The following is a 24,573-nucleotide window of genomic DNA, read 5'->3' on the forward strand; positions in this document are numbered from 1 at the left end:
CCCGGAAGAACATTTTGAATATTCCATATTTTAAAGCATCAATCTGATGCATTTTGAGATGCATTTTTTTGCTAACCTATTGAGAGCTGGAGAAACTTAACTTTAGCCATGAGTCAAAAATATTATGGCCTCCTTACTAAGTATTATGCAAAACATTTCATACCAGCCTGTCACTGGGTCTAACATTTACAGTATATGAGGCACAATGTGGTAAGGGCTTAATGCAAATGGCTTAATGCATATGCAGATGGTGGACATGCTGTAACTTAACTTGTCTACTCTTCCATCATGACTGACAGCCAATACAATGTTATGTAATTCAGATTTTAATACATTTTATTGGCAAAGATAGCCTAAAACACACAATACAGTGGTTTCTAGCATTATCAAAACATTAAACACTTTTCAAGGGATAGTGATATATTATTTTAAATCTGTTAAGGTCAACATAGAAAAGGAACACAATCAATCTTGTTTTGTACAAAATACTGAATGAAAGGGAGAGGAAAGGGATGTCCTTGTGATACTGTAGTTACAGCTGAAACACTCCCTCCTGAGACTTAAAGGGATAGTGGAAATCCGCGAATTTTGGGTTTCACTTATGTATTTTTATTAAAAATAAGCATAATAAACAATTTTTTTTAATTTCATGCGCCTAGTTTCATTTTATTTTCAATTTTACTGCGCCTTCTCAATTAAACGAAATACTTCGGGAATCGTCGGGAATCTTCGGGTGATGACGAGAGCATAGGAAGACGGGCACAAACAATGGTGGACATTCAATAGCATTTGCATGTGAATAGCCGACCTTTATTATGGTGAATAGATGTGTTTTGTATGGCTGTAGTGCGACAGCAAATGCAGAGAATGGCGTATCGACGCATGCGTTTCCAAGAAACCCAGCCATTCGTCGTCAGTGGGTGAAATTTGTTTTTATTCCGTTGAACACAACTTTTGATCACAAATCAAAAAAGGTAAGACGTAATTATTGTAATATTTTTGGAACCGGATGTTGTTTACTTTCTCTTTTCTGGCTGATAGCTCCAGGAATTCGAGGTCTTACAGTGATGACATTACATGTGTGGAATCTGTGGAGTCTCAGCTTTAAATCGTATATCTTGTTTGTGCAGTTAAGATAGTAATAAGGGCATTTCTACCGTGTGTTGTGTGTAAAAAAGCGTTAGCATTAGTTAGCATTGTTTCGCTCAATGCTAATTCAAAGGCTTGGTATTACTCTTGTGTTTTTTCTAGCTAACAATTGTTCTTATTGTCAGTTAGCGGAGTTTCTTACCTTTAAAAGGGTGTGAAACATTAATAGTTTCATAAATGTTAAGAAGCCCTGAGACATGTGAGAGAAAAAAAACTGTGGGAGGGGTCCACTGGGGGGACCTTCGGGCTTAACTGGTTAACAATGATTAATATTTGTAAAGGCTACAGGTGATGTTAAGATGCGTGAGCTATGCTTAGGGACCTACCAGTCAAGATTATTTGTGCGTAGGGGTGCATCATCTGGCGCCTGGTCCTGGTCATCCTCGCCATTGCCCATGCCGTGAACCATCACCTCGGGCTCGGGCTCGAACAAATAAGGACGTAATGGTCCATCGTCTGGCTCAATATTGTCACCATCGTCGCTTACTGAACCGGATTCAGATTCAGTTCCTAAAACGACATTTTCGTAGGAAAGCCGAGAGGATGTTTCTGACTCGCTATCATCACTGGATACCTCGTACAATCCTTCTTCTTTGTCTAGTATATTTGCCCTTCCACGTTCATTCTGCATAGACGCCATGGTTTGTTATCGTATCGTCTTCCTAAGTTTTCGTCACTTCCGGTTTGGCTGAGTCGAACATTTCGTTTCTAAAAAACTTCGGGGAAGCTGCAATAAAGTGCTTCTAACATGCGTAAGGCAATTATTATATTTTTTTAATCAGGTGTGATTGTTTTGGTACGTAATTATGCTTGTATATAAGTTAAAACGAAACTATTTGAGGTTCCATTTCCACTATCCCTTTAAGGACACAGTTCGTAATACTCTCAGAACCAGATCTCATTTTTTCTTCTTTGCCTGGACCACCAGTGTCTCCATGGCCCGCTTTCGCTGTTTTGCCACATGTCTCAGCCTTGCCCTTTTCTCTTCTTCAGCAGTCTGTTTCTTGGCCTGCTGAGCACTGCCAGATGCTTGGGAGCCATACTTGCTGCTGCTTTTCTTTCTGATTCATCTTCTGCTGGCGTTTGTATGTGGCTGCTGCAGAGTTGATGTTCTTGCATAGTGTTCTGTCCACCTCCCCGAACTTCACATCCTCCCTTCTGAAGAGCTGCACGGCTGTCTTCCCACTGGACTGCAGGGTGTAGGCTACTTGACCGTCTGGATTGCATTAAATGTTGGTACATTCATGTTGCCACTCCTTTGGTCAATTACTTCATTCATCAAACTAAAAGAAGAGTCGAGGGGTGATGTTTTAAAAGGTTTTTCCACCACGTTGATTCTGGCGCGGGAAAGGGGGCCGGCGCCTGGGGCAAACTGAACTCGGGTGAGCATCCCTGCAGGTACTGCAAATGTGAAGAAAAGTACAATAAGGGTAAGAACACACGTTCTCATTAAAAGAAACGCAAATCTTATTATCCCTTTGCTTGATCACCTGACGGTTTGGTTTATTGTTCCCGGAATACTGCGTGGGGAAAACGCTAGACCCGGAGAGAGGCACTGAAGGGCAGAGCGGAGAGGTGTGGCCCTGCGCTCCGCAGCTAATGCACGAGACGACTTGTTGCCCGCCGGTAGCCATTACGAGCAGCTCGGTATCCAGCACGGACCAGTCCAGGTGGATGTTACAATGAGCTAAGTGTAGCGCTGCTTTGCTAGAGAAGCTTTTATAGTATTGATAGAACACTGATTTCCCATATTTGATGTGAATATCGCCAATCATGGCCAGATAAACATCTAACTCCACTCTCCTTCCGGGGTAAACTGCGCAGAGGACATCGCGGAAGATGCTAAAAGCTACCAGAAATTGCCCTATAGAAAGGTCTTTGAGGAGCCGGGGGTCTGCGGATTTAAATACCGCAGTAATGCTTCCTCCCGTGGCGATGGCTTTGTCGCACTCCGGGGAAGGCAGAATAAGGCTAACCAAATTAATGTCTTTCCCGTCGAGGATTTTTGCTCTGAGCCGTGAGGAGATGTTAGCGGCTTGGGGAATGTAGGGCCTACTTGAGGGAGGAGCCGGGAGGGCGGAAGCCAGAGAGTGAGAAGGAACTACCATGCCAAATGCAAAATCCTGACCCGGCGGGGCCGCCGAAGAGGTTGAAGCTCCGGCCTGGCCTCTCTCCATGGACTGAAGGCGAGCGTCGATTAGCAGCATAGAACTTGCCAGAGATTGCAGTGTGTTGGCTAGGATGCCATCAAATAGGGGCTGAGTGCCGGAGCTCCCGGGCTGAGCGGCGCTGGGCTGCTGAGCGGCGCTGGGCTGCTGAGCGGCGCTGGGCTGCTGAGCGGCGCTGGGCTGCTGAGCGGCGCTGGGCTGCTGAGCGGCGCTGGGCTGCTGAGCGGCGCTGGAGTGAGCCTGAGGAGTGGAGGATTTCTTAGCCGAGCGAGCTCCTATGACTCGCTTTTTTAGACCTTTTGCGGCCGCGAGAGCGCCCTCGCACTCTTCCGGGGGGGCTGGCTGGAGCTGCTGGCCTGGGCTGGGAGACCGCACCGGAGGCTTGGTCCGACAGCTCACAGAGCTGGGAAAGCAGGAGATCTGGGGCTGGGGTGATGCCCTGCTTCCGGAGATGGGCGACGAGGAATTCTGCCTCTGCTGTGCGAGAGCCGCTGCGGGCGCTCAGACGAGAACTGAGGCGACGGTGACTTGAGGAGTTTGACGCTTCCTCTGGAAGTGCATCGGAAACGGGATCGAGATCCTTCGAAAAAAGTAGGTTCTCTGAAGAGTCTGAATTAGACATGTTTGAGGTTTTTGTATCAAGTGTTTAGGCGTAAGAGGAGTGTAAGCTACCAACTTGCGCGTTGACACCTGGAAGACAGCTGATAGAAAAGGGGAGAGCATATATAGAGGGATTAACAGGTGCGATAATTAGGCTTGTGAATGGAGGGGAGTGATAGGTTAGCTAAGGAGTGGCGCTCCCTGTCATCTAGTGAAGGGAGCGAGTATTGCCATGACAACCTGATCTCACCAGAATGCGTGACTCCACCACGACTCCTTAACACCACAATGCGTGGTGGAGTCACGAACTTTGTTACATTTACGTGTCGGCACCACGCAAACAACCCCTATGTAAAGTGAATGAGGCTCCTTTGTCGTGGTGCACACACGCATTTCTACAACGTCCCGCAGTGAGCTTTTATTCTATAAAACGTTTTTTAAATCTACTTTATAGCTTGTAGTAACTCACGGGAGGCTTCTTTTATTTTATTTTTATTCATAATTATTTTTATTTTTCGTCAGAATGTAAAAATTACATTAGTTACGAATTTTTGTTCTCAAAAAACTGCATTGTGTGTAATACAACTGTGATTTTTATTAAATTAGTTAGTTTTTAAGGAAGGCCAGAGCTTCAGCTGTGTCAAATAGATTGTTCCCTTTAGTTAACGTTATTTAAAAGATAATGAACATGTCCCCTCTATTGTATTACGAGCGTCCATTGGATAACGGAGAATTGTACACCCGGAAGTAAGTATTCTCCTTACTGTCGATTGATTTTACAGTGATATCTGCACTACTCATCGACTAAAAAACACCAGATTATCCTTGTTAATTACACAACATTGATTGGTTTGAATTATGTACAATGCTTTTGTATTTTCCCCCTTCGATTCGGAGAAACAAATATTTTTTAGAATAAAAGCTCACTGCGGGACGTTGTAGAAATGCGTGTGTGCACCACGACAAAGGAGCCTCATTCACTTTACATTGGGGTTGTTTGCGTGGTGCCGACACGTAAATGTAACAAAGTTCGTGACTCCACCACGCATTGTGGTGTTAAGCAGTCGTGGTGGAGTCACGCATTCTGGTGAGATCAGGTTGTGCCATGACGTGCAATACGGAGTGATAGGTCTTCCTGCCTGAACTTGCGCTAAGCTTCATGTGTTCAAAAATATCTCTCTCTACCTTTCTACTGTCGTCCAATGTCTGTACCCACTCAGCCCCCAGGACTATTTCTTTTTCAAATTATACTACAAAAGACATTAGAGTCCTACAGGAGTCACGAGGGAGGCAAAGAGGAGGCAAATCCTACTTTGATTGAGCTAAGTATCGTTGGCGTTTTTAATTTTTACTTTTGTTGTTTAGCCCCTCATGCTATAATCATGTGTATTTTCTCCATTCCTGTTCATGTGTCTTCTCGCAATTATCACTGGCCCCGTGTATCTCGTAATCAATATAACTGGCCTGCTCTCGTCTATCCCACGTGCTCCACTGAGATCCAACATCTAGTTTCAGGTGGCCTGTGGAACTGCCAGTCAGCTGTTCCTAAGGCTGACTTCATCTCTGGCTACACTTCCCTGCAGTCTCTGGATTTCCTTGCTCTCACTGAGACCTGGATTACTCCATCCAACACATCCACCCCCAGCAGCTCTCTCCACTGCATATTCCTTCTCCCATACACCCAGACCCACTGGCAGAGGAGGTGGCACTGGTCTCCTGCTCTCTCCCAAATGGAGCTTTTCCCTCTTCAAGCTACCTAACTTTACTCCTTCCACCTTTGAGTTCCATGCCGTCACAGTAACCCATCCTATACAGTTAACCATTGTTGTTCTCTACCGTCCACCAGGCGCCTTGGGGGACTTCTTGGAGGAATTAGATCATCTCCTCTCACACATCCCTGAAACTGGCCCTCCCGCTGTACTTCTCGGAGACTTCAACCTCCAGATGGGGAAGATAGACGAACTAACATCTCTGTTAACCGCCTTTGCTTTCTCACTCTCTCCGTCCCCACCGACTCATAAAGCTGGCAATGTCCTTGATCTCATATTCTCAAGGAACTGCGCTACTTCTAACCTCTCTGTAAACCCGCTCCACACATCCGATCACTTCTTCATTTCATTCTCTCTATCCCTTTCCAAACATAACAAACTAATCTCTTCCCATCCTACACTTGTCCGCCGTAACCTTCGCTCCCTCTCTCCCTCTACCTTTGCCTCGTCGGTGCTCTCAGCCCTCCCTTCCTCTGATTCGTTCCAACTACTGCCTCCAAACTCTGCTGCAGAAACTCTCCTCTCTACTCTCTCATCCACTCTGGACTCGCTCTGTCCTCTGACATCTCGGCAGGCTCGTCAGTCCCCTCCGGCTCCCTGGCTAAATGATGCACTGCGTGCTAATAGAACCGTCCTTAGGGCAGCAGAGCGGAAATGGTGGAAATCCAAACACCGTGACGACCTCCTAACCTATCAAGCTCTCCTCTCCTCTTTCTCTGCTTCGATCTCTCAGGCAAAAAGCACTTTCTTTCAAGATAAGATCCAATCTTCCTATTCCAATCCTAAAAAACTATTTTCCATCTTCTCCACCCTCTTGGACCCTCCAAAAGCTCCTCCCCCCCTCCTCACTTCTGTCAAGCGACTTTGTTACCCACTTTGAAAAAAAGGTTAATGATATTCGCTCTTCTTTTTCTGACTCACCTTTACTCACCGCTGGGTCACCAGACCTTCCTTCCACCAACACACTAACCTCCTTTTCCCCTCTCTCTCCAAGTGAGGTTCTTACCCTCATTACCTCTGCCCGCCCTACCACCTGTCCTCTGGACCCTATCCCTTCAAACCTCCTTCAGACTATCGCTCCTGATATTCTACCGTTTCTCACCCATTTCATCAACACTTCTCTAACTTCTGGTCACTTTCCAAACAGTCTCAAGGAGGCAAGAGTAAACCCTCTCCTAAAGAAACCCACTCTCAACCCGTCTGATGTTATAAACTACAGGCCTGTCTCTCTCCTCCCGTTCCTGTCTAAATCACTTGAACGCGCTGTCTTTAAACAACTCTCCTGTTATCTCAATCAGAACAACCTTCTGGATCCGCACCAGTCTGGTTTCAAGGCAGGTCACTCCACAGAAACTGCTCTCATTGCTGTCACGGAGGAACTGCACACTGCCAAAACTGCATCCCTCTCCTCTGTCATCATCCTGTTGGACCTGTCTGCTGCATTCGACACGGTGAATCATCAGATCCTCCTTCGCACTCTCCAAAAACTTGGAGTTTCAGGCTCTGCACTTTCCCTCCTCACCTCATACCTGAAAGACCGTACCTACAGGGTGACTTGGAGAGGGTCTGAGTCCGACCCTTGTCAATTAACTACGGGGGTCCCTCAGGGCTCTGTTCTTGGTCCCCTCCTCTTCTCCTTGTACACAAACTCGCTCGGATCAGTCATTAGCCCGCATGGTTTTTCTTACCACTGCTACGCTGACGACACCCAATTAATTCTGTCCTTTCTCCGCTCAGAGACCCAGGTCGTCGCACGCATCTCTGCTTGTCTAGCTGACATCTCTCAGTGGATGTCTGCTCACCACCTCAAGCTCAACCTTGACAAGACTGAGCTGCTCTTCCTCCCGGGAAAAGATTGTCCAACTCTTGACCTGACAATCAACATCGGCACCTCAGTTGTTTCCCCGACTCAGACTGCAAGGAATCTGGGTGTGACCCTAGATAACAACCTGTCCTTCACTGCAAACATCGCTGCTACAACCCGCTGCTGCAGATACACGCTTTACAACATCAGGAAGATACGTCCCCAGCTGACTCAGAAAGCGACTCAGGTTCTGGTCCAGGCTCTCGTCATCTCACGCCTAGACTACTGCAACTCCCTCCTGGCTGGTCTACCTGCATGTGCCATCCGACCTCTGCAGCTCATCCAGAATGCAGCGGCTCGTCTGGTTTTCAACCTTCCTAAATTCTCCCACACCACTCCGCTCCTCCGCTCCCTTCACTGGCTTCCGGTAACTGCTAGAATCCACTTCAAGACACTGGTACTTGCTTACCGTGCTGCGAATGGATCTGGCCCTTCCTACATCCAGGACATGGTTAAACCGTACACCCCAGCGCGTGCACTACGCTCTGCATCAGCCAAACGACTCGTTGCGCCCTCGCTGCGAGGGGGACCCAAGTTCCCATCGGCGAAAACACGTGGGTTTGCTATCCTGGCTCCAAGATGGTGGAATGAGCTCCCCATTGACATCAGGACGGCAGATAGCTTGCACAGCTTCCGGCGCAAACTGAAAACTCATCTCTTTCGACTCCACTTCGAGCGTTAGAACGATTAACGAAGCACTTTTATACCAATAAAGGACTGGATTACCTAAAGCCAGTTGAGTAGCACTTGAAATGTTTGGCTCTATGAAACCTGATATACTTATATGATTCTGTTTTCTTCAAGGTTGTGTCTTCCTGGTCGAATGTACTTATTGTAAGTCGCTTTGGACAAAAGCGTCAGCTAAATGCAATGTAATGTAATGTAATGTAATACTAACCCATTTCAGTCGAATAAACAAATGATGGAAAGTAAATGTTGAAATGGAGAATACTCATGGAAAATCCTTGTTATTAGACATGTTTAATCACATGATTTTCTCGAAAAAGGTCAAATCAAAACTTTCTTCTGAAAACCAAACAAAAACTTAAAAATATGTTTAACACTTTGATTTGGAGTTATAGTTGGACAAATAACCTTAAGAAGGCTATCTGAAATGTATTTATGGTTTGGATAATGTAACTATTATCGTAATGTTTTTAAGTTGACTTGTTTTGCCTAAAAGTAACATTTAGAAAATAAAGATGAAAAATTATCCTATCCAACATAGGTCTCTATGGGTGGAGGAAAATCCCCAAATTGGCGTCAAAATACTTAGAACCCGACTTTGGTACCTATATTGGTCCTTTCCTTGAAATGTATTTCTTGACGGATCTGTTTTCCATTCATCATGGGCCTGAACCTTCACCCCATCACCTCACTCTCCTCTTCCTCACTCCTACTTTCCCTCCACTTCTATTTCCCTGGCAGTAAACTATGGTCCAATTAACCTCTCCAACTCAGTCCTTCTCACTTGAACATAAACAATCAACGCTCTGTGTTTCTGACAGACACATGGCACCTCTCCTAATTTGATTACTGTGAAGATAAATGGGCAGTAGGGACCTGAGGGAATTCTTTGAATCAGGCACACTTTGGTTTGAGTCAGGGCGCTGTTCAGACAGATGGTCCACATCACCGCTGGAGAAGCTGGACCTTAAATTACATTAAATCCATCCGCACAATAATTCTGCATAATGTTTTTAAAGATATAGTAGGCTATGAAATACATAAAATGTATAAAGCGTACATTAGCAAAAAATAACCTATAGTTAAAGGTGAGATAGAATGGTCATATTCACATTCACATCATACTACGTTAGCCAAACTAAGAGTTTCCTACTTCTTCCAGGCTTTATGCTAAGCTAGGCTAATCAACTCCACATTCTTCACTAATAAAATAAGGTTCTTTAGTGAATGCACTTTGTTCAAAAGAGTTAGCCATCACACACACACACACACACACACACACACACACACACACACACACACACACACACACACACACACACACACACACACACACACACACACACACACACACACACACACACACACACGTAAATCTAGTATTTGCCCCAGGAGATGATATTGATAACTGTTATATTAATGGTGTCAGTTAGTGTCCACTCAATTCTATCACCTCAGGGCTCCATGGGTCTAATACAGGTTGGTTATGTGTGTGTGTGTCATTAGAAACATGTTTTTTACCAGCACACACACACATTTCTTTGTCTGTACTTGATGAGAGGTCGATTAAATATTGACGTGTCCTTTTACAACATGTGTGTGTACACTGTGTGTTTTCAGGCATTGGATCTGCTTTGTTGGGATTTTAGCGTTATTCAACTAATGAGGATTGTGTGTGTTGTGTGATATCTGGGTTTCGTTACAGTTTTGAGATGGGCATTTGAAACATTTGTATAGCAAAATCACATTTTATACATTGAGCAAATACTGACGTCCATATCGTGTACTTGAGTACTCATGTCATTCCCTAGTTTTGATACATTTTGATACGTTTTTAGTGTTGAGTCTAATAATGTTTGCATACAACTCTTGCAAAACAGAGAACAGTGTCATCTGCAAAAACAGTACATTTACACATTTACACTGTGATGGTTAAAATATGAATAATGATAAAAAACAACATGGTTACTAACAAGCAGTGTTGGGACTAACTTTGTAACGCGTTACTGTAACGCCGTTATTTTTGGCAGTAACTAGTACTCTGTGGTGACCACCTATTTAACCACTGGGACATAATAGGCTACATGCACAGTCACTTCCGCATTCTACTCATAGCGGCCGATTCATTTCCTGTTTGAAAATGACGACCTTCTACACCCGCTGCCTACAAGAGCTTCCGAAATTAAAAATGTCAGATGTTCATCGGATTTGCCGGACGACTAAAGCCCCAGCCAGCAAACTCGATAAAGGCTTCAAATTATATGCTGCGTCATATATACACAACTATGAAGGTAAGAAGGTAACCGGTACTAACCAGCTAGCTTATGCTCCGGGTTACGCTAACATTAGCTGTCAAAAGCTAGGTAACGCCAGAGCCCTATAGTATAACTACTATTATTATTATTATTATTATACTACTACTATAGTAGACTACTATAGGGCTCTGGGTAACGCTATGTACTGTTTCTGGTGTTAATTATTTAAAACATTAGCCATTTTGCTAACAAATACTATCGTTTAATAGCCTTATAGCCTAGCCAAGGTTATCTTGTTGTTAGCCACACTGCATAATGGTATCAGCTTTTGTAAAGCAATGTTGCCATAGATGTGTTGACGTGAGTATAGATCTAACGCTGTTGCTCTGTTTTTCTTCATTCAGTGTCCAATAAAGACAGGCTGACAGAGCAGGTCAGCGTGAGAGCCTTGTGCTACAGGTCAATGCGGAAGAGCGAGACAGCACACAGTTTGAGTGTAGGCAGGCAGCATTGACACTGTTCCCCCCTGTTTATTGAGTTTCAGTTCAGTTAAACATTAGTTTACCTTAAGGGAATCTCAACAGTGTCCTACTTCTCCCTGCTTTATCACAGCTGATTGGTCAGATATTATTACATTGATTATGGATGTGTAAGTTTGGGGGTTCAAATATATAGTCAAAACTGCTTTAATACAATTTTCAAGGCATCTTAGTTTCCAAAGAAAGTTCATTGTGGTATTGTAGGGTAAGAGGGTAACACTAAGCATTCAGGAATACATGCTTCTTCTAGGATAATGGGTCAGTAAAAATAACCAATAATTCTACTCATAATAACCTCCTGGCTCATAGTAACAAGTGAGGTTACTAATCACTAGTATTTCTTCGCTCTTTTTTAGATAACGCTTCGTGATTCATCACCAGTGGTGCTCACGCACAACCAGTGCTCCTGTGTTGCAGGAACTGTTTTGTGCAATCACACAGTAGCATTGCTGTTCCAAACAGCACACTACACTGAACTGAACATGCCAGTTGTGCCACCTGTGCATAGCTGTACTGAATCGGAACAGCAATGGCACAAGCCGCGAACAATGGTAATTTCAATGAGGTTAAAATACTTGTAATCTTTCACAGAGTTTTTGTTTTAAAGTGACTCAACGAACAGTAATTGTCTTTTCCTTAAGGGTGTGAAGGCAGGGCCCATCAACTCCATGGTCTTCACCAAGCCTGTACCAAATAGGATGGTGCAGACTGGAGTAAGGTAATTTTAGCTGGAAAATTGTGTTTCCTGTGTTTTTAAAATTCATAATTCTGGTGCTGTATTCCTAACCTTTATTGTCACATTAATGTACTATATTGTCTTTGCCATTCTTTGTAGGAGTGGATTCTACAGAGGCATGGTGGGGCCATTACCAGATCCCTGCCTGTTCAGAGTTACGGAGGCATACTCAGCATTCAGCATTGTAGACAGGCCGCTTGTGACCACAATGAACATGAGACCTGACAAGCCCCTTGTGGAAAGTGCCTTCGGGATTGTGCAGGAGGGCAGTGTTCTGTCCTATCAGATGCCTGCTTTGACGTCTCGGTACACCACACTTCACACTGACACACCACCAACACCCCACTTGCCCATAGAGGGGTATGTGATCTTGCCATGTGATTTACCGCTGGTGTGCTCAGAAGAGGAGCAACTACATATGAACAGCTTATCTGTTGATTTGGAAATGTCTCACAAAATTGAGAAGGCTACCCGTGAACAAAGCTCTAGCTCAGAGTGGCATCTGCTCCGCAAACCCAGGGTTACTGCCTCTAGGTTAAGAGAGATTTGTCACGTCAGAGGTGAGAGCTCTGCTAACTCTCTTGCAGAGCGAATACTCAAAGGTACAAGGCAGACTGCAGAAATGAGGAGAGGTGCCGAGATGGAGCCCACAGTAGCAGCTGAATACAGTAGACTGGCAAACGTGAACTACTCCCCTTGTGGCCTTGTCATTCACCCCTCTACGCCCTGGCTTGGTGCCTCCCCTGATGGAGTTGTTTTTGACCCAACAGAATATCCCCAATTTGGCCTTGTTGAATTCAAATGTCCCAATGTCCCAAATTATGTCGACTGCAAATATGTGCAGATGGAATGTGGCTCCCCTAAGCTCAAGAAAAGCCATGCCTATTACTGGCAAGTACAGGGTCAACTTCTTGTATCTGGGATGCAGTGGTGTGATTTTGTAGTGTGGGCACAAGAGGACTACCTGGTGCAAAGAATATACACAGATCCAGAAGTGCAAAGAGCAATCAGAGAAAAAGTAGACTTTTTTTTTTTACACATACATGCCGAAGTACCTGTCATTAAAAAAGTAGTGGGCACTGTAGCCATTGTTAACTCTGTAAGCAGTTAGCTGCTAGACCCTGGATCAGCCATCATTGTTTTTAGGAGGCAATCCCTCAATCATGTGTTCTGAATGACAACAAAATGTGATTTCAATATTTTGTTTTTGATATATATTGTTTGTCACATTTCATATATGTAAATAAATATACAATTGTATTTAAAAAGACAATAAAGTGAAGTGATTTGTGTAATGAATAGTAAATCAGTGCATTTGTAAGAAATCATCAACGCATTGTAATTTGCTATTTACCATTTATTCAAACAAAACACTAGCGTGTGTCAGGCAACACGGGATTACGGTGTGCTCACCCAGGTTAATCACAGCTACCTGCACAGGTGTCATCATCTTGTCTTATTTCACCCATTTCTTGACCAGTAGGCTGGCATTTGCTTCTGCTTTGACAGAAAAGGTGGGCAGTACACTTTGCATTTGCAGCAATCGCTGATCAGGAAGCCCTTATCTACCATCACTGCCATGTTTTCAGTCAACAACGCAGCTATTCCAGATTGTTTGAAAATCTCCTTGTCGCTGACAGAACCACCATACAGACTGGAAACAAATGTCACTGCGCCATGTGGGACTATGCCAACCAGGGCTTTCATGGTGCAGTGAGATTTGTATGTAGAATACATTTCACTTTGGAGGAGGAGTAAGGATGGTGTTTGACACCTCAGCTCTGTGCAATCCAGGATCACCTGTGTGTCTGGGAAATCTTTGAATGCCTCTGGGAGGTGGGCTTGAACTTCTGCAGGTGTAAGCCAGATGCACTGTGACCCCAATAAAGTTGTAAGAAAACTCGTCCATGTTGCAATGATGCGGCTCACAGTGGACTGGTGTACGTTGAAGCGGTTTGCAAGGTCCCTCTCTTTCAAACCCACCGACAGGAAGCAGAGAAAAAGGAAGAACTCGTCAATTGGCTGAAGCAGCTGTCTCTGGAAGATAAACAAAAAAGCTGGAGAGCCAAAACGTTGATTTATTATTTGTATTATTTAATCATTTAATGTATGTAATGGAGTATAATTGATTGGTGTCAAGTGATCATGATCCGCAGCCACGGCTGGGCGGAGCGGCTGATTGGTGCTGCGATTGCCTCAGCTGGTTAAAAGAATCCTGCTGATGATACTCTGTGTTCTAGTTTGGTTGTGAAGCCACACGGTTTTTTGACCGCTGCATTGCACTGCAGAGAAGGATAACTTGGAAATAAATATACCAAAAGAAAGGTGACTCTGAGTGATGTGTGAGCGCGTCGGCCAGGCGCTAAAACCAAAGAACAAAAGGAGCTTAAGAAAGGTGGAAAGAAGGCTCTTTTATTCGTCAAAAAACCCAGCTTGATGAGCGCTGGTCCGTGGAAACGTATGTTTTGAAAACAAGAACTCATAACAGCGTGTCAAATACTCGCCTTCGTTTTACTACGGATTCTACTTCCTAGAACGACGGTGTTGTGAAACGTGAATGACTGAAGGCAACAATCACTCCTCCCCCAACTACATCTGTAACGCGTCACTGCTGTGGAGCGTTCAAAGACTGTTGGAAACGTCTCAACTCAAGGCAAGACAATGAAAGTCCACAAACAATGAAGTAAAATTCAAAAGGAATAAACGTGTTGTCTTGAACAAAAATGGCAGACTTGGAAAGCTTGGAAAGTGACATTGACTGTGTGTATATGGAAAGGCTCAAACGACTGAAATCATCAAGGAGTGCAAAATTGGGTGCATTGACAAGGAAAAGAAATGAAATCAGACAATTAATGGAAAATGTCTGCAATGTGGAACTGGTTAAGTCGAAAAGGGAAAGTGAGTTTACACAACTACACAAAGAAATGGAACAGTTAAATGATTCTGTTCAAGCTTTAATGTCCACTGAGGAGGAGAAAGAAATGGATCAGGATGAGTGGTATAACCCCAAAGCAGCTGCCTTGGAAGAGTTTAATCAGGAGGTCTTAAACTGGATCGCTGATGCTCCCGTGTCCAATGTTGTCCAGACAAAAATAAAAGGACATACGAGTGTTGCACCTCGGGACAGTATTTCAAACGTAAAGAGTGTTCATTCACAAAGTTCAAGGAGATCCTCTCGGTCTTCTATCACATCTGCTAAAATAAAGTTGGAAAATAGAAATGCAGAATTGTTAGCACGAGCTGCTAGGCTGACTCAGAAGCAAGCACTGGAAAGGGAGGAAGCCGGTTTGAAGGAAAGAAAGGAACAGCTGGAACTTGAAACAGATATTGCAGCAAACACTGCAAAATTAAGTGTAATCAAAGGAATGGAGGATTCTCATGAAGGCATGTACCAAGCAGGAGACAGAATGAATGAATATTTGGATCACTCACTGTTTGTGAGTACAGCATTAGAGCAAGAAAATGCTCATTTGAATGCTAACAAGCATACACCAAACATCAATAAAACTGCAAATGCCGTTAATAGTGAAACACAATTCATACCACAACGTCCTGAAAGTTCAACTTCATCCAGCACGTCTTCTAGCAAGGGAGAGGGCAATATGAACGGCTTAATAAGCATCATGGAAAAACAGACCATAATAACAGAAACAATGGTAAAGCAGCAGAAACTTTCTTCATTACCCCCGCTCAGCATTCCTACCTTCAACGGAAACCCTTTGGACTATCGGTCCTTCATAAGAGCATTTGAGCATGGTATTGAAGAGAAAACGGAAATCAGTAAGGACAGGCTTTACTTCTTGGAGCAATGCACTATTAGCCAACCAAGAGAGCTTGTGCGCAGTTGCCAATATATGCAATCTGACAAAGGATACACGGAAGCAAAAAGGTTGTTGAAGCATCATTATGGAGATGAATATCTTATCGCGACAGCCTACATCGACAAGGCTCTCAATTGGCCATCTATTAAACCTGAGGATCCACAAGCTTTAAAAACCTTTGCTGTGTTTCTGAATGGATGTCTCAATACAATGGATAGTGTGGAATACATGGAGGAAATGGATCACCCAATCAACATGCGAGCTGTTCTTTCTAAACTCCCATATAAGCTTAGAGAAAACTGGAGAGCTAAAGCTTGTAACATACAAGATGGAAACAACAGAAGAGTTAAGTTTGAAGATCTAGTGAAGTTTGTCGACCATCATGCTAGAATCCTTTCTCATCCAGTGTTCGGAAACTTAAAGGAAATTCCAAATACATCAGCAAAGACAAGCTACACATTCGTTCCTGCTACTCCCAGCGCAAGGTTCAAACCGAGATCTCCAGAGTTATATAAAAGTGGTTTTGCCACTAGTGTATCCCCATTACCTCAGAAAGAAAACTGTAACCGACACAGTGACACATCCCAATCAAACCGATGCATCTACTGTAAAGGAGAACACCATCTTTCTGCTTGCAATCAGATTCTCAAAAGCACCCACAAAGAGAAGTTGGAATTCCTCAGAAGCAAAGGACTTTGCTTTGGATGTTTAGAAAAGGGCCACATGAGTAAAGGATGCAAACAAAGACATACCTGCAAAGAGTGCAATCTCACACACCCCACTCTGTTGCATTTCAGTAATATCGAGTCGGGCAAAGGAAAGGTAAAGACTGTTGCAAATGCTTTAGTGGATATGGATAAAGATGATTCACGGGAGGAGGATATTGGGGCCGGTGAGCCTGAAGGCACCCTGGCTATCGTTCCTGTGAAGGTGAAAACAAAACAGGGTAATACCATCATAACAACATACGCCTTTCTGGACCCAGGTAGTACGGCTACCTTTTGCACAGAGTCCATTCTACAGCAGCTTCAAGTGACTGGACGCAACACGAAGATACTCTTACGAACAATGAATAAAGAGGAGTCAGTTAAAACATCTGTTGCATGTGACCTTGAAATATGTGGTCTAGAAAGTAACCAGTATGTAGCACTTCCACCTGTTTATTCACAAAACAAAATACCAGTACGAAAGGCAAATATTCCCTCTCAGGAGGATGTGGGACAATGGGAATACCTGAAAGAGGTCAATATACCACAAATTGATGCAGAGGTTGGCTTGCTAATTGGGTGCAACGTGCCAAAAGCTCTAGAGCCATGCAAAGTCATAAACAGCCAAGGGAATGGCCCGTACGCTGTTAAGACCATTTTAGGTTGGACAATAAATGGACCTCTAGGAAGGTCAGATACGACTCGTTGGATTAAGCCAGTCGTTACAGCAAACAGAATTTCTGTTGTGGAAATCGAGGAATTGTTGAAGCAGCAAGTGAAGCTGGACTTTCCAGAACATCAACACAAGGAGCGTCTGGAAATGTCAAGAGAGGATCACAAGTTCATGGAAAGTGTCTCTAATTCTGTCAAGTTAGTAGACGGACACTACAGTATTGGACTGCCATTAAAGGAAAAAGGACTTGATTTTCCCAATAATAGACGTGTTGCTGAACAAAGAACTTTGAACCTAAAAAGAAAATTCCAACAAAACAACAAATTCTACAAGGAGTACAAAGAGTTCATGGCGGATGTTGTTGATAAAGGTTTTGCCATCAGAATGACACCTGAACAAAAAGACAAGGCAAATCAAAGCAAAAGGAGCTGGTATATTCCACACCACGGCGTGTACCATCCAAAAAAGCGTAAACTGAGGGTGGTTTTTGATTGCGGTGCAACTTACCAGGGCACATCTCTGAATGCACGTCTTCTCCAAGGCCCAGATTTAACCAACAGTCTTATTGGTGTCCTTACAAGATTCCGGCAGAAGAACATTGCATTCATGGCAGATATTGAAGCCATGTTCCATCAGGTCAAGGTGCCAGAGGAAGACTCAGATCTTCTCACATTCTTGTGGTGGCCCGATGGAGATCTCAGTAGTGAGCTAGAAGAGTACCAAATGGTTGTACACATCTTTGGAGCAACATCCTCGCCTAGTTGTGCCAACTTTGCCCTACAACAGTGTGCAAGAGACAATGTGGATGACTTTAGCCCAGAGGCTGTCTCTTCGATGCTAAGAAATTTGTATGTGGACGATTGCCTAAAATCAATGGAAGACGAGAGGAAGGCAGTGATAATCGCTCACGAACTTAAAACCCTGTGCAGTAAGGGTGGTTTCAAGTTAAACAAATGGGTAAGCAACAGCAGAGCTCTACTACAAACAATACCTGAGGAAAGTAGATCAAAGGAAATCAAGGATCTGGATCTGGATAAAAGTACCCTACCTGTTGAAAGAGCTCTCGGAGTTCAGTGGTGCACGGAAACTGACTCATTCCATTTCAAATTTACTCCTCAGGATAAACCACTTACCAGGAGAGGTATTCTGTCAGTAGTGAGCTCTATATTTGATCCGCTGGGTATGTTGTCCCCTGTGATCCTCCCTGCAAAGCAAATCTTGCAAACATTAACAGGAATAAGGCTAGGATGGGACGAAAATATTCCTGAAGAATGTAAGGAACAGTGGTTGAGCTGGCTACACCACTTGCAATTACTGAGAGACTTCAAAGTCAAAAGATGCATCACACCACTCAACTTTGGAGATCCAGTCTCAGCTCAGCTTCACCACTTTGGAGATGCTAGTGAAAGTGGTTACGGAACAGTATCTTACCTTCGCCTGATGAACAAAGCAAACGCAGTTCATTGTTCCTTTATCATGGGTAAGGCCAGAGTAGTTCCACTCAAACCTGTGACCATCCCAAGAATGGAGCTTACCGCTGCCACTGTAGCCGTCCGGATGGACCGAATGTTACAGGAAGAGTTGGAGCTTAAACTCCAGCCATCCGTGTTTTGGACTGACAGCACATCTGTGTTGAAGTACATACAAAATGAATCTACAAGATTCCACACCTTCGTCGCCAACAGAGTCGCAGTCATTCGATCTGCTTCAGAGACTTCCCAATGGAGGTATGTTAATGGTTGCCTGAATCCAGCTGACTGTGTATCAAGGGGAATCTCTGTAAGTCGCTTTCTGAGAGATGAAACCTGGTTAAGGGGACCAGAGTTCCTTAGTCTCCCTGAGCATCAGTGGCCTAAATCTCCAGATTTGACTCTAACAGCCAGCGACCCTGAAGTCAAAGTTTTTGCCGTAAGTCTCAACCCCATGGAAGAAAGCTCTAGTACAGTGAACAAGTTGCTCACTTACTATTCCCACTGGCATCGCCTGAAAAAAGCTGTGGCCTGGATGCTACGCATAAAATCCGCTCTGATGGCGAGGGCAAAAATGGATTTGAAGGAAAAGAGAGCAAAACATGAAAAAGGACCTCTCACTGTTGAAAACTTGGAGGAAGCGGAAGCTGCCATAATTCAGTTTTGTCAGTCCGCTTCATTTAAGGATGAGATAACTGCGCTAAAGAAAGGACTTGCAGTCAAAAGGAGCAGTCATCTTCACAAACTGGCACCCATTCTGCAGAACAACTTGGTAAAAGTTGGCGGAAGGTTATCGAAATCCGCAATGCCAGCCGAAGCCAAAAGCCCAATTATCTTACCTGCAAACAATCATGTGACTCAACTCCTCATCAGACATGTCCATGAGAACATAGGGCACAGTGGAAGGAGTCCTACTCTGTCAGGTTTAAGGCAGAAATATTGGATTCCTGGAGGAAATTCTGCAATCCGAAAAATCCTCTCTAAATGTGTAACCTGCAGGAAACTCAGTGGTGTAAAAAAGTCAGCAATTCATGGCAGACTTGCCGGAAGAAAGAGTTACCCCTGATGATCCGCCCTTCACAAACGTGGGCGTGGATTTCTTTGGCCCATTTGAGTTGAAACAGAGAAGAGCCACAGTTAAAAGATACGGTGTAATTTTTACCTGTCTAAACATCAGAGCAGTTCACCTTGAACTTGCACACAGTCTCAACACTGACTCTTGCATTAATGCCATCAGGAGATTTATTGCAAGAAGAGGCCCTGTCAAGGTCATGAGGTCAGACAACGGAACCAATTTGGTTAGAGCTGAACGTGAACTAAAAGAAGCAATACAAGAGTTAAACCACACACAAATCCAGAACAAGCTTCTTAAAGGGGAAGTAAAGTGGATATTTAACCCACCAGCAGGCTCCCACCACGGAGGAATCTGGGAAAGACAAATCAGAACCGTCAGACGCATTCTCAGTGCCCTCACGCAAGAACAGAAGCTTGACGAGGAAGGACTTGCCACACTTTTCTGCGAAGTGGAGGCGATCATAAATGATCGACCCATAACGACTGTTTCCAACGACCCTGGAGATTTAGAGCCCCTCACTCCAAATCACTTTTTGCTGCTCAAATCAAAACCATTTCTTCCGCCTGGTGTCTTCAATCCGAGCGACTGCCACGGGAAGAGAAGATGGCGCCAAATTCAGTACATGGCCAACTTATTTTGGAAGCGATGGACCAAGGAATACCTACCGGAACTCCAAATAAGGCAAAAGTGGAACAGGAAAAGGAGGAATTTCGCAACAGGGGACATTGTCCTTATCGTCGACGAAAATGCTCCAAGAAATTCCTGGCTCATGGGACGAATAACGCAAGTCTTGCCAGACTCGAGAGGTTTTGTACGACAAGTGGAAGTACAGACAAAAACCAGCACACTCCGTCGACCCATCACAAAGCTGTTACTGCTGGTCGAGTCCCAAAATGAGCTCTAGCCCCCTTCCCCTCTTGCACCACACAAGCACATTTACACACACGGACTCATGTGTTAATACACATTCGCCCTACAAAGGGTCAGAAGCCCTGAACAAATGTTTTGTATTGGCTCTCCATTTTATGTTTATTAGTAATTGTCATGTGTGATTCCATAACAATTAGGGGCCGGAGTGTAGGAGCCAAAACGTTGATTTATTATTTGTATTATTTAATCATTTAATGTATGTAATGGAGTATAATTGATTGGTGTCAAGTGATCATGATCCGCAGCCACGGCTGGGCGGAGCGGCTGATTGGTGCTGCGATTGCCTCAGCTGGTTAAAAGAATCCTGCTGATGATACTCTGTGTTCTAGTTTGGTTGTGAAGCCACACGGTTTTTTGACCGCTGCATTGCACTGCAGAGAAGGATAACTTGGAAATAAATATACCAAAAGAAAGGTGACTCTGAGTGATGTGTGAGCGCGTCGGCCAGGCGCTAAAACCAAAGAACAAAAGGAGCTTAAGAAAGGTGGAAAGAAGGCTCTTTTAAGGGTACTATATTAATGTCATGAGTGTAGCACACCATGGGAAAAACATTAAGTTGTTTTAGTTCTCTGATGTATTCAAAAAGGATTGAGTACTATAGCCTTTTAGCCTACACGAAAGCAATGAAATGTTGGAGAAACATTTTCCCTTCAGTTTGTGTTTAGATTGTGTGTTAAAAGAAACGTAGCCTACCGTTGATGGACGTGCGTGTGTAACCACTTCTTCATTCCTCTTGGCAGCTGATATCGCTCTTGTAACACGAACCATTTTATAAATGGAAGGCTCAATCAAAAACCAGAAGGCCATCAGGTGGTTATAGCTCGGGAATCTGTACACAAAAGACACATGTCAGTCATTAATTGACTCGTTAACTGTAACACATGGGCTAATGCTTTCCTCTTGTTTGCTATAATACATTACAATTCAAATAGACTGATTAAGAAGGCACTTGGTGCAGGTATAGTAATATACAGCAGTAACATGTAACAACTACATTAAAGCAGCAGTAATAATAATCTAAAACATACAGGGAACATTTTACACAGAATGACTACTTTTACTCTTCATTCTTAAGTGTGCAACTGGGAGAAACACAGTGGATATTGACATGTACTTTTACTTTGGTAAGGTTTTGAAGATTTCCACTTGTAGTAAAGTATTATCAGTATGTTGTTAGTATTAGTATGTTTTACTCCACCACATTTAGTTAACCTTCATAGTTTCTAGTTACTTATGAAAACACATGATTTATGATTCTACATGTTCAGTTCAGGAGTATTTTCAAACCATAGTATTTGTACTTATACTTCAGTTAAGTTGAGTAGCCTACTTATTCCAACACTGCATGCAAATAGTCAGCAGTCAAACGGCAGGTAAACAGGATTCTTTATAAGCTAACCCATCTCAAAAACTTGGATAGAATTTAGCCAAAACATTACCTGGTATAGAATCGGATGTTGTCGTCGGAGCCAGCAAACCGCTGTAAGCAAAACTCTCGCTGGACTCTTAACTCCTGCAGTTGCTTCTGCAGATCCTCCAATGTTTTGGAGTTGTCTTCTGTAGCTTGAGAGGACATGTCCAGTGAAGCTGGTTCAGGGGTTGAGCAGTAATCATGGTCACGGACATCGATGTGCTCTTCCTGCTCCTCCCGAGAGACTGGTTCAGTGGGCCGCTCCCTTCTCTCCCAAACACTAGCCCGCGGTGTTTGAGCAGTGAAGTGATTCCACTCAAACAGAGTTGGGACAGCACCTTTCACAAGCCTCCTACGGCCATCAAGGGTTTTTGGCTCTATTAGTTGATCCGTAGCGAAGTGACGACTGCAGACCTTGGAGTGAGAGGAGATTGTAAAGTTATCGCGTCGTATTTTAACCAGCCACTGTCTTCGCAGCTCGAGTTCGGTCGGAAAGCCATGGAAACTTAGGACGCCGTTGAATTTAGCTGACGCCGTACAAAGTGGGACACCGCAGTGCTCGGAGTAGTTCTTTACTTGTCTTTGCAAATGCTCCGTTTTGAAAATCTTCCGTCGACTCATATTTAAACCACAGATTTAAACAGTAAAACATTTGTGGACGCTCAGCTACGCAGACCAGAAGCAACCCGGAAGCGTCCGAGCAGTATAACGGCTAAGGCGGAAGTACGTCTCAGACCCTAGTGCATGTAGCCTATTCAAACTTGGAACTACAGTTGCGGTTATTGTTCCCACACGGACATGTTATGGGTTACCTATACATAGTGTGTACCCTCTTGGCTCTCTCTTGTCGACCCGGGCTGCGACCCGACAACATGTCTGTGGCAGCGGGGTGGGGTTAGGGCGCCGGCTGCTGGAGTGAAGGGAGTGGCTCGGCCGGAGGCCAGACAGCTGATCGGAATCAGGTAATCAGTGCCGGAATAAAAGCATGTCGTAACCTGGTTCTGGTCTGTTTTGCAGTAGGCAGGATCCTGGAAGGGGGCAAAAGGACCTGTGAAGGTTGCCACGCGGGCAACGTTGGAGTAGTGGATACTTTTGTTTGGAGCTAATAAACGCCATATATGTTGAACTCGAGTTCCTTTCTCGAAATGCCGGGGTTTGATTGGAGACGTCCGTGGCTGCCACCGGCACGCGGACTGAGGCTCGGTGCGCGCTCCGCAGAAGGCTGGAGACGTTGCTAGCCGTTCCCGCATCGGCTTTCTATCCAACGGGGGGACGATGCACGACCTGCTGGGTCGACCAGCCCATTGCTACCTCATGGGTTTGTTCTTCGGGGTGTGCGGCTGCACGTCCCGGCTGCTAACCACATGGGGCTAACGACGGCTGGCAGCTACCCATGGCTGGCAGCTAGCGGCTAACCACGTGGGGCTAACGACGGCTAGTGCTAACGGCTATCAGCCCTTTTGAGTTTGTTTTTTTCTGGTACCGGAGAGGAGGTTCGACCAGCCGGTTGACCTCATGTGGACACTCTCACCTTTTTCACCACCTCCACGGCGGTTCCAGACGCCACTCACGTTTTCATCGACGCCTGGGTGGTGCACTCCTGGACCTCGCCTCGACGGTTTTGGACGTCGCCCATGCTGCCATCGGCCCGTGGGTGGCGCGCTCCGGAGCCTGTCTGGCCTCTCCTGCCTTCCGGGGATATCCAGACGCCACTCACGTTCATCGGCGCCTGGGTGGCGCACTCCTGGACCCCCTCTCGCCTCGACAGTTCCGGACGTCACCCATGCTCCATCGGCCCATGGGTGGCGCGCTCCGGGACCCTGTCTGGCCTCTCCTGCTTCCCATGCCTCAGCGCCTGCTGAGGACTTCATGCCCGCCACCGCGGCACTTCTGCCTGCGGCCGGGTTGCTCTCCTGCTTCCCGGGGATACCTCGACACCTGCCGAGGACTTCGTGCCCGCCGCCGTTGCACGTCTGCCTGCGGCCGGGTTGCGCTCCTTCCTCCCGGGGGAACTGCTCCTCTCTTCCGGGATACCTCGACGCCTGCCGAGGACTTCGTGCCCGCCGCCGTTGTGCGTCTGCCTGCGGCCGGGTTGCGCTCTTTCCTGCTGGGTTCTCCGCGACACCTACTGCGGCCCCCTTACGACGGCCCGCCCCCGGTGTGGGTGCCCTCGCCCTCGTTAGGGCCCCTGCCCTCTCCTGCGGCCCCCTTTCGTGGCCCGTTCCATGGCCCGGTCCTCACCTGCGGCCCCACCCTCCTCGGCCCTTGTGGTGCTTCCTCCACGGACGTGGGGATATATTTTTTTTTGCCATGTTTGAATTCTGGGGGGGCTTGTGTGGTGACCACCTATTTAACCACTGGGACATAATTCAAACTTGGAACTACAGTTGCGGTTATTGTTCCCACACGGACATGTTATGGGTTACCTATAAATAGTGTGTACCCTCTTGGCTCTCTCTTGTCGACCCGGGCTGCGACCCGACAACATGTCCTTTACAGCTTGTGAATAAATTACTATTCTACACGGACCACTATTGCGGTAAGCATGTTGTAACTTCCGGTTGTTGTCATCTCCGGGTATCCCGTGTGCCTGTTCTGTTGCTGATAGCTTATTATCTTAACCGATCGTTTTAAAACTCTTGATCACGGCAACTGCCTGACGTTGTAATCACACGTTACTACAGCTTAAGCACTCACAACTCTCCTTCTCTTAGCGACTG

At 45.2% G+C, this 24,573-nt stretch overlaps 2 protein-coding genes across 2 annotated transcripts; one reads left to right on the forward strand and one right to left on the reverse strand.

Annotated features, from left to right (window-relative positions):
* The first annotated feature begins 10,318 nt into the window (after window positions 1-10,318).
* LOC117560611 lies at window positions 10,319-12,789 on the forward strand. The gene is made up of 5 exons (XM_034237542.1): window positions 10,319-10,528; window positions 11,388-11,582; window positions 11,673-11,749; window positions 11,867-12,158; window positions 12,712-12,789. The coding sequence occupies exons 1-5, from the start codon at window positions 10,433-10,435 to the stop codon at window positions 12,787-12,789; spliced, it is 738 nt and encodes a 245-aa protein (XP_034093433.1). The 5' UTR covers window positions 10,319-10,432.
* Window positions 12,790-13,228: 439 nt separating this feature from the next.
* LOC117560612 lies at window positions 13,229-22,600 on the reverse strand. Its single transcript, XM_034237543.1, has 3 exons — window positions 21,882-22,600; window positions 21,136-21,271; window positions 13,229-13,804 (listed from the first exon to the last, which is right to left on the reverse strand). The coding sequence occupies exons 1-3, from the start codon at window positions 22,472-22,474 to the stop codon at window positions 13,229-13,231; spliced, it is 1,305 nt and encodes a 434-aa protein (XP_034093434.1). The 5' UTR covers window positions 22,475-22,600.
* Window positions 22,601-24,573: the final 1,973 nt, after the last annotated feature.

The sequence above is a fragment of the Gymnodraco acuticeps genome, unplaced genomic scaffold, assembly GCF_902827175.1.
Source record: "Gymnodraco acuticeps unplaced genomic scaffold, fGymAcu1.1, whole genome shotgun sequence".
Classification (NCBI taxonomy): domain Eukaryota; kingdom Metazoa; phylum Chordata; class Actinopteri; order Perciformes; family Bathydraconidae; genus Gymnodraco; species Gymnodraco acuticeps.

Excerpts from the sequence above, each read along its gene's own strand:
- LOC117560612 (XM_034237543.1), bottom strand. The coding sequence starts at position 22,474 with ATGAGTCGACGGAAGATTTTCAAAACGGAGCATTTGCAAAGACAAGTA. Across the intron at positions 21,272-21,881 it reads AACATCCGATTCTATACCAG|ATTCCCGAGCTATAACCACC; the intron begins GTAATGTTTTGG and ends TTTTGTGTACAG. Across the intron at positions 13,805-21,135 it reads CACACGCACGTCCATCAACG|AGACAGCTGCTTCAGCCAAT; the intron begins GTAGGCTACGTT and ends TTTATCTTCCAG.
- LOC117560611 (XM_034237542.1), top strand. The coding sequence starts at position 10,433 with ATGTTCATCGGATTTGCCGGACGACTAAAGCCCCAGCCAGCAAACTCG. Across the intron at positions 10,529-11,387 it reads ATATATACACAACTATGAAG|ATAACGCTTCGTGATTCATC; the intron begins GTAAGAAGGTAA and ends GCTCTTTTTTAG. Across the intron at positions 11,583-11,672 it reads GGCACAAGCCGCGAACAATG|GGTGTGAAGGCAGGGCCCAT; the intron begins GTAATTTCAATG and ends CTTTTCCTTAAG.